At 51.0% G+C, this 9,348-nt stretch overlaps 1 protein-coding gene across 1 annotated transcript; it reads right to left on the bottom strand.

Annotated features, from left to right (window-relative positions):
* Positions 1 to 316: 316 nt before the first annotated feature.
* On the bottom strand, positions 317 to 1,606 carry LOC119298377 (expansin-like A1). The gene is made up of 3 exons (XM_037575808.1): positions 1,427 to 1,606; positions 1,034 to 1,328; positions 317 to 940 (listed from the first exon to the last, which is right to left on the bottom strand). Exons 1-3 carry the CDS (start codon positions 1,563 to 1,565, stop codon positions 556 to 558), a joined length of 819 nt encoding a protein of 272 aa, XP_037431705.1. The 5' UTR covers positions 1,566 to 1,606; the 3' UTR covers positions 317 to 555.
* Positions 1,607 to 9,348: the final 7,742 nt, after the last annotated feature.

The following is a 9,348-nucleotide window of genomic DNA, read 5'->3' as shown; positions in this document are numbered from 1 at the left end:
AGCCGGCGGGAGCGCGAAGAGGGAGCCGACGCTCCGTGTCCCGATCGGCGCCTGAAGGGAGGCGGCATCCAGCGGCCTCGAGAGAAGTGCCGCGAGGGAGGCCGGCAGAAAACCGATGGCGGTGGAGCCGGACGCAGCAGCGGACGTCATAGCAGTCGGGCGACGGCGGCGGCGGGCGCGGCGGCGGCGGCGGTGGCGGCGGCGATTTAGGGTTTTTAGGCGGAAGCGGACGTAACCTAGCGTGATACCATGTAAGACAATAGGCTTTGGAGGAAACCGGCACAACCCTCTAGGGGTGGCCTATCACATATATATATAATGAGATGGTATACAACGTTACAATATACACATGTAAATACAGTCTAACATATTATCACTTCATTTGCATAAACAACCACCAATTTCATTTGTAGTATTTTGTTCGAGCCTAGCCGTCATCTACTCATTATCACTTCACTTCATTGTTCCTACATATCTTTATTTGTAGTATTTTGTACGTGGTACTTTGCAGGAGCCCCCTGGCAGATCGGCGTGGTTTGCTTGCCTCGTCAGGCGTCACTTCCACTCCTGCGTGTCGCAGGGGAGGCAGGCTTCTTGGGCGATGGCGGTGATCTGGACGCCGGTGTCGTAGACCTCGCCGGCGTGCCACTGGCTCGGCAGGACTTCATGTTCGGCATAGACCCATGCCCCGTCGAACCCGCTGGTCACCACCGCCCTCAGCTGCAGTGGCCCCGGTGGCGCCTCGCTCGTGCTCCACGCCGGCCCGTGGTCTCGTGTCAGGGACGTCCAGCTCGACGACGAACCGACCTGCGCGACGTCGACCTCGACGATGTCGGTCTGGCCGCCCTGGTAGAGGATCGTGATGGCGAGCTCGCTGGGCGCGCGGCTCCGCTCATCCACCCGCAGCGAGAGGTTCTTTCCCTCGTACACGCACGGCACCCTGCACATTCGCGGCAGCGTTGACAATCTTGAGTTTAGCTCTTTCCAATCTCCGTGCTTCGAGACAAATAAATGAGAGGGGGCTTTGGATTACCTCTTGTACTCGACGTCGACGGCGCCGAGCTTGGCGAGCCGCCCAGCCATGCCGGGGCGGGCCATGGCAGCGAACGCCGGGCTGCTCAGCACGAGGTCGGTGTCGTTCGTCTTCGTCCTGGCGCGGTCGGTGACGACGACCTTCACGCCGGCGGTAGCGCAGAGCTCCTCGTCCTTGCACCGCACCTGGAAGCACGCGCCGCAGCCGACGCCTTGTCTGTACAGGGCCGGGCCGGCCCCGGCGAGCAGGTCGCCGTTGAGGGACGCGGCCGCCGCGCCGTACCCGCAGGAACCGGCTGCAAGACACCACAATCGAACAATCAGAATCATGCATGGGCCATGTATAGGTAGAAAGTAGAAACAGAGCATATGTATGCAGGTGTATGGATGGTACCGGCGAGGGTGAGAGACGAGGCGTAGTAGGCGGCTCTGGTGCGGTGCACGCAGCGGTCGCAGGCTGAGGTGAGCGGCGGGAGGGTGCAGAGGAAGAGGAGGAGCGGCAGCAGAAGGATGGAGCAGCGAGAGACGGCCATCGTTGTTTCTTTTCTTTTCTTTTGTTGCGGGTGGTGGATCCTTGTGCGGTTGTGCCTGACGAGTGCTTATATATACCACCACCACGACCTGCTCACACTCAGGGTCTACAGCTACAACATCGGTGATCTTGTTAACTGACTTAATCGTGATCCGTTACTTACCTTCAGGGTTCAGGCTCAACAGTATAATTAGGTCAGCTTAGAGAGCTCGAGAGATTATTATGGGAACATATCTACACAAACGAAACAAAAGATTTTTTTTAAAATTATTTTTGAGAAAAGGCCTACATATTTTAAGCATCATATGTCTATACAAACACATCCATACAGAAAAAATGAAATTACATTCAAATCCTTGAGTGCGTCGGAGTCTTCTTTCTTCTATATCCATCGGCAGTGTGCCGGAGCATAGCTCGATGTCGCCTCTGGGCCTCCGTCTCAGCAGAGTAAACTTTTTGAAACCCAGAAACTTGTAGAAGCGGTGGCCCGGAAGTCGTCGAAGCAAACGAGCAAACGCCGACGACTACAATCTGCAAAGCATCGCCACCCCGAAAAAGAAAACACCAGTAAGAGCCTGTAGAAACTCTGAGGACCACAAAAGGTGGTCGAATCCAGATGGATCCATCAAAACCTAAACTGGACAAATCTTGGTAGTCAAAAAATACGTTCCACACGCCCTCTGTCGAGGATAAGCACACAAAGGGACGGGGAAAAAGAGGGCAGATATCTTACACTCTTAAAAAGTTGATCACAATTCTCTCAACATGCAAAGTATCCACCTCAACATCCCCACTAAGCCATGCATTTAAATCTTCTCTCCCATTAAGCCATGCAAAATCTATCACATAAACGAACTTATAGATTATAATTATTTTTCTATTAGTCTATGCATGCAATGTTGCCACATCATACATGATGTAAGTCCTTCACATTTTTTGTTCTAAATTATATTTTAACAGTAATTCAAAAGATTTTATTCTATTTTAGACACTTTTTTATTGATTTTGAAGCTTATATTTGTTTACATTAGATTTAGTTATTTTTTTAGCAAATATTTACATATTTTAAAAAAAAGTTACTGCAGCAATGCGCGGGGCATCATCTATTTATTCCTAGACTAGAACAACACCACCACTTTGCCGTACCAGCCAAACTCGAAAGCTTTCTAAAGAAAACCTGAAAAGAAAAATACCCATGTCGTTTGCACGCACAGATGCCTCGGGAAGCCGGGTAAGACAATCTGGGTTATTGGCAGAATTAGCACCGCACCGATCGATCGCACTACGTCAATTCGATTTATCACTTGATGCTGCACGCAAGGTATTGGGCGCTTAATTTAGCATGCATGCACCTAATCTTTCAGGCCGCTGCAAAATTGCTCAGAACTTTCGAGTCAGTAAAGCGTCCTCCTGTTGCTTTCGTTACGCATTAATTAATCTTTGCGATTTCCTGAAAAGGCACAGTTTGGACTGAACACGCGTAGATCAAGATCAGAATGGTCTGATTTGCATCCACCCAATTAAAATTAGGCCTAATGAACTACTCAAGCTATTCCAACATTTATGCGATTAGCGTGTGGATGCAGACATACTACATGGAGTTCAAGGACGTGCAGTTTTGCTCGTTTGCGTCACCCCTGTGCCTGAAATTTGTCCACTGTTTTCCTAAAATGGATAATTTACGCGGTGCAACGGCGCCGAACCTGTTTGGTGGCGGCGGACAGACATACAATGCACTCCCGAGAGAATCTTGGCTGGCATTCACCGGCCAGCACCACATACATACATTTTGGCCAGTACACTACAAGCTCCAATGGCCATCGTTATCATACCGTGAAGACTGAGGAGTAGATGGTTGTAGTTGCGCTCATGAGTGGCTAATGTTAGATAATTTACAACTAGACGTCTCATATTCATTTCGGACGAACGAGCAGCCTGACGGGTCATTGACCGGACAGAAAAACGTTGTCTAATCGAACCAGACAAACACGGCTCAGCGCTTAGACCGACCGACACTCCCATATACAAAGCTCATATCTGGGGCGAATATGAAAATGTCCGGACATGTCCACTACATAAGACTGGCAGCAAAGGCCCGCGCCAAATCTGCACAGTTGCCACCGTAGCTCTGCCGTCATGCTTTGCCGCCGTCCCTTACCCACAACACTTGCACCGGAGGCCCCAACCCACAACGCCTTTGACCGTGCGGCCATCGAACGACACCCCAGTACATCCAACTCCTCTGGACATACACCTTGCGCTCTATGTGTTCGATGAAATACCCGAACAATTTTTTTATTCTTTTGGGACGCGTTTGGTTACCTGCATCGTTTTTTGCACTTTGCATACTTGTCTCAGTTGGGCCTGGTTGATCATATGCAAGCAAAAAACCAACATCCGCATGTTGATTGGTTGCCTGCATACTCTCTTCCTGCATTGTAGCAACACCTCTACGCGTTGTGTTTGGTTGCTCGCATTGGTTGTGCTCATACTAATGCATGTTGTTTGGTTGCATACACTGGATATGATTAAGAATTAACAACTACACATAACACACAATGTTACACTAGAGGTGCCTCGGCGACAGAGATGGGCGGCGGTCGCGGCGCCGCGTCCGACACGACAAGCCCGGAGTCGCGGGCGAGCGATCCCATCGGCGGTGCAGTGAACTAGTTGCTAGCACCGTCGCCGCCGAGAAAGTCAGTGTGGAGTAACGAATAGGAGGACATTGATGCAGAGGATGATGGAGAAAAAATGCAGTGTGCGCGCCATGGCGGCCTCAGTGTAGTAGGACGCTAAGGAGAAGGCCGAAAAGAACGACGATGACGACCGCACCAGTGTAGTAGGATGCGAGCGAGGAGGCCGAGAGGAACGACGTTGGCGATGGCTTCAGTGTAGCAGGACATCGAAAAGGAGACCGAGGGAAACGACATGGGAGAGGTGGTTGAGAGGAACACGCCGCCGATGGCGCTAGTGCAACAACATGTGGGAGAGAACGATGATGGCGACGGCGCCAGTGTAGTAAGACACAAGCAAGGAGGCCAAGAGGATTGACGCCGGCGATGGCTTCATTGTAGCAGGACATGGAAGAGAATGTAGAGACAAACGACACCGGCGGTGGCGCTAGTGCAACGCGGGAGAGGAATTCAAGAGGAGAGACGCCGGTGGTGACACGTGTGTAGCAGGACACCGGAGAGGAAACCAAGATTAAGGACTGTCATTAACACCATACATATGGGTATATACTTTTCACGAGGAAGAAGTTACATCTAATCATCTACGATGGTTGAAACAGAAAATGCGCAACACCAAGGTCGTGTAAAACTATAAGATAAAGCTATTGGTCAAAGGAAATTTCAAACGATCGACCTGCGCGACGAATTTGAAAAAAATCCATCCAAAATAGCTCCAAACATGAACACAAAATTAAGTATTTACGGTCAACGAAACTTTGAACCAATAGCAAAAATGGAAGGGCTTTTCTCGATTTGATGCATTGTTGTGTAGATTAGAAGGGACTAATAAATGAACCAGGTAGGAGTTAAACCAACACACCACGTGCAAACTCACATACACCTGTGCATGAGAACGAACTAGGCTGCATCCATCGAGCCACCCACGTGCGCTCGCCTGCATCGCTCGGGTCTAGCTGAGGAAAAACGGCCAAATCGAGCATTCCCAGCGATGCAGACTCAGAGGTGCTTTAAAGTTCGTGCTATGCTAGCCCAACAGTGAATGCGAGCAACCAAACAGGCCAAATCCTTTCCGCTGAACCTAATGCAGGTAACCAAACGCGTCCAAGATCATTTGTAGGTCACTGATGGATTCATCGTCGGATGATGGCTATGGAAACACATACTTTGGTGAATTCATATACAAAAAGTTCATCGAATTGTCGGATTTGCACGACGAAGATGCTGAAATGATGATGATAATGAGCATCCTAAAAGAAATTGAGAAGGAAGAGGAACACGTATTGAACTTCAAGGGTTTGATAAAGGGCCGGAGAGTTATTCCCCATGATAGGATCGCTGACGCATGATTTGTACACAGACCACTTCACATTAGACCCAACATATCATGAAGGTTTCTTCCGACATCGCTTCCGGATGAGCAAGCTTTGTTCTTGAACATAACGACTGCCGTGGAGAAGGCTAATGACAACTTTAAGCTGAGAATAGATGCATCGACAACTCGACAACAACATGCAAACATGCAACTTTTCAATGATTTGTGGAGTATATATGGATCCACGATGAAACTCACTGAACTACGCTTTTTATGTTTCAGTTATGCACCATGAACAAATTTTATGCTTGAATTATATTTGGACAATTTATTTTTATGTAAGGATAATTCGTAGTCGCGTGCGTTACTCATTGTTTGTGTGTGATGCTCAGTGTACATATGTTTGCATGGATATGAGTTTCAAAAGTAAGGTTACAAATGTGAACATTTGAGGACCGGGCTGACGCTGCCTACAGTCGTGTCCACGTCGTACATGCTCTTAATGGCGCACCAAGTCACCTACTGTGCTCAGCTCAGTTCATACGTGTCTCAACTGTGCTTATGCTCATTAGAGCATCTCCAACAGCCGCGCCAAACTAGCGTCGCGCCGCAATATTCCCCGTTTTAGCGCGCGCGCAACCGGAACAGTTGCTCCAGCGGGCGCGCAAAAACAGCGCGCGCGGCATATGTAGTTCAGCGCGTGGGGCGAAACTCAATCGCGCGCCGCTTATTTGCTACGCCCGCTACCGCGCGCTCGCTCGCACCTCCCACCCACCATCCAGCCGCGCCGCCGCCGACCGCGCCACCCGGCGACCGTTCCGGCGCTTCCCCGGCCTATCCCCGCCCCGCGGCGGCTTCTCCGGCCCCCCTCTAGTCCCGCCGCCCCTCGCGCGCGTCCGTCCTTCGACAAACAGCGCCCGCGCGCTCGCTGCCGCTCGGCGCCCGCAAGGTGTTCGACAAAACGCCTAGAAGGTATGTATTGCTCAAAAGCCATGAATTTCGTGCATGTCGATTGTAGTTTTTATAGCATAGTATTGATCATTGTAGATGAGTTCGTCGTATGATTCTTCCGAAAAAGAATTTGATATGGAAGAGGAGCAGGATCTTGCAATGATCTCTAGGAGCTCGTATCGTGGTAGCATCTCAGTGCGGGAGCACCTGATATTCTCCTCATTACCATACGTGAGGAGTAGATGATTGCAGTTGCACTGATGACTGGCCAGTGTTAGAGCATCAACAACTGGACCTCCTATATTTGTTCCAAACGTCCGAGTGGCCTGGCCGATCACAATCTGAACAGAAAAACGATATCCAACTGGACCGAGCAAACTTGGCCCAAAACATTTGGTTGACTGACACTCCCCATACCCAGCACATGAGATGGATATGAGGACGTTTGGACCGTCTGCTATGTAGCACTGATCGCAAGCGCCTGCGCCAAATCGCTTGGACGTCTCTCTTCTTACCGGACATGTCCTCTTCCTTTCCCCCTTTTTGCCTAGTCCGCACGGCCGCCATCATAGCTCCATCGTCATTGTTGCTCCTCCGCCATCCCTAACCCACAGCGCTGCCACCGGAGGCCCCAACCCACAGCGCCTTCGACCAAGCCATCACCTGATGCTGCCCGGTACGTCCAACTCCTCCAGACAAACACCTCGCGCTCTATGTGCTCGATGAAATATTCGAGCAATTTTTTTTGGTAATTTGTAGGTCACTGATGGATTCAATGTCGAATAATGGCTATGGAAACACGGACCTTGGCAAATTCATATACAAAGAGTTCATCGAATCATTGGATTGAACGATGAAGATGCTGAAATGATGATGACAATGACGATTAATGTGCATGTGTTTGCATGGATTTGAGTTTTTAAAAGTAGAGATTGTGGTTGTTGCTGAACCGATGTCCCGCACCCCCTGGTTTTCCAGCTCGGGCGACCGCACTGGCATCCCTTCGAGCCGCCGCCGGGAAAGACTAGTTTGATCTATGGGGCCACTCTAGATCCCCCAGGTGCAATGGCTAGGAACCGGTGGCTATGGCTGGGGCGTTACAATTGGTACCAAAGCCAACCCTCGTGGTTACACGAACATGTGTGGGTCAGGTGCGCGTGCATGTGGTGTATGGCACTTCTGGCCCGTTGTGGCACACGACATGGCACATGTGCCGGACTGGACGCACATATGTGTGCCAAGAGGAAACGTTCCTGATTGGCCGATGAGGATGCCAATTCCTTTGAGTGGGGGTGTATGTGAGAGCCTGGCCTAATAGGAATGATAGACTACTCATATCAATAAGGGATTCCTTCTTTTTTGGTAGCTCATTTGGAAAGAACTACAAAGTTAAGCATGCTTGGCTTGGAGCGATCTGAGGATGGGTGATCGACCGGGAAGTTGGTCCCGGGTGTGCACGAGTGAGGGCGAAGTACACAGGAAAGACTAGTTGTTGGGGATATAACTATTTGTGTAAGCCGCCCAGGAGGGGCCGGGTTACGCAAAGGTGATTCATCATATGAAGCCCAAGATCAAGCATGAAGATGGTGGTTCAGTAAAGGGTCTAAAGCCCACAGGCGACTTAAGGCCCGTAGTGATAAACCGCCGTGATGGCATGACTTCTAAAGCAGGATTAACTAGTCACCAAGACGGACACTGTTTATGAGCCGGCCGGGACTCTGTAGGCCGCAGGGCGTCAACCCGTGTATATAAGGGGACGACCCGCCGGCGGCTTAGGGCAAGTAACATCCAATCGAGAACCGGGCATAGCGTATCTCGCTCCCTGGTCATCGAAACCCTAGCAATACCAACCCAACTAGACGTAGGCTTTACCTTCATCGTAAGGGGGCGAACTAGTATAAAACCTCTCTCATGTCCCTTGTCCCGTTAACCCGTCCCTTTAAGCTTCCTAGTTGCGATGGCTCTACGACTAAGTCCTTGCAAGAGGACATCTGTCGTGACAATTCCACGACAGTTGGCGCCCACCATGGGGTCAGCGCACGGTGGATCTGAGTTCTTGAAGGGAAACTTCGAAGGGCTCAAGGGGTACGCTGTGGGCCGGATGACCAAGAGTCGTCGCGGCAAGATCTACATCAACGATGAAGGCTGGGGCCCCGACGCCGGCTCAATTGAGTATGAGTATCGGGTCCCTTTCGGCGGAATCCACGTCTTCATCAGCCGAATTGGTGAGCCAGGCCCTGAGCCGGACAACTGCACCAACCTCGTCGAGACGGCTCAGCGTGCGAGACCCTCCCGAGCTCAACCCGCCATGAAGCGTGCCTTCGTGGGTTGCATCCACAGAGGAGAACTTTCTGAAGTATCCGCAGACGACGGTGAGATGGCCGTCCACTCTGATGGTGATTCGTTCACTGGTGAAATAGATTCGTTGCATCAACTGCAAGATGGCAGGCTTGGGGGTTGTTCCGATGGCAGCAGTATTCCGGACCCCTTTGAGCCGCCAAGCAGGGTAGGGATCTTTATGGCTGGTACTCAACCCGGCCAAAACTCTACGTCTGCGGCAGCAATAACGTCCGGGTCAGGAGCGGCCGGGGCAGGAGGCCCTGCGCACCCGCCGGCTCAGGTGCTGATTGACCTTATGGACAAATTGACGGCCCTGTTAACTGCCATGGTTATTCCTGCAAGTCAAGATGAGCACGATGCAGAGGTGGCACAGGTATGTGAGGAAATAGCCCGGGCCAAGGAGGCCTTAGCGGCTGAGGATAACAGGTCGGTCACAGAACAGGCGGCTTTGGATGCACGGGCCCAACAGCTCCAGTCAGAGGCTT

This window comes from Triticum dicoccoides, chromosome 5A, assembly GCF_002162155.2.
Source record: "Triticum dicoccoides isolate Atlit2015 ecotype Zavitan chromosome 5A, WEW_v2.0, whole genome shotgun sequence".
NCBI lineage: Eukaryota > Viridiplantae > Streptophyta > Magnoliopsida > Poales > Poaceae > Triticum > Triticum dicoccoides.
The sequence above is the reverse complement of the archived record's forward strand: the minus strand, read 5'-3'. Positions and strand labels throughout refer to the sequence as shown.

Excerpts from the sequence above, each read along its gene's own strand:
- LOC119298377 (XM_037575808.1), bottom strand. The coding sequence starts at position 1,565 with ATGGCCGTCTCTCGCTGCTCCATCCTTCTGCTGCCGCTCCTCCTCTTC. Across the intron at positions 1,329-1,426 it reads CTCGTCTCTCACCCTCGCCG|CCGGTTCCTGCGGGTACGGC; the intron begins GTACCATCCATA and ends GGTGTCTTGCAG. Across the intron at positions 941-1,033 it reads GTCGACGTCGAGTACAAGAG|GGTGCCGTGCGTGTACGAGG; the intron begins GTAATCCAAAGC and ends GCGAATGTGCAG.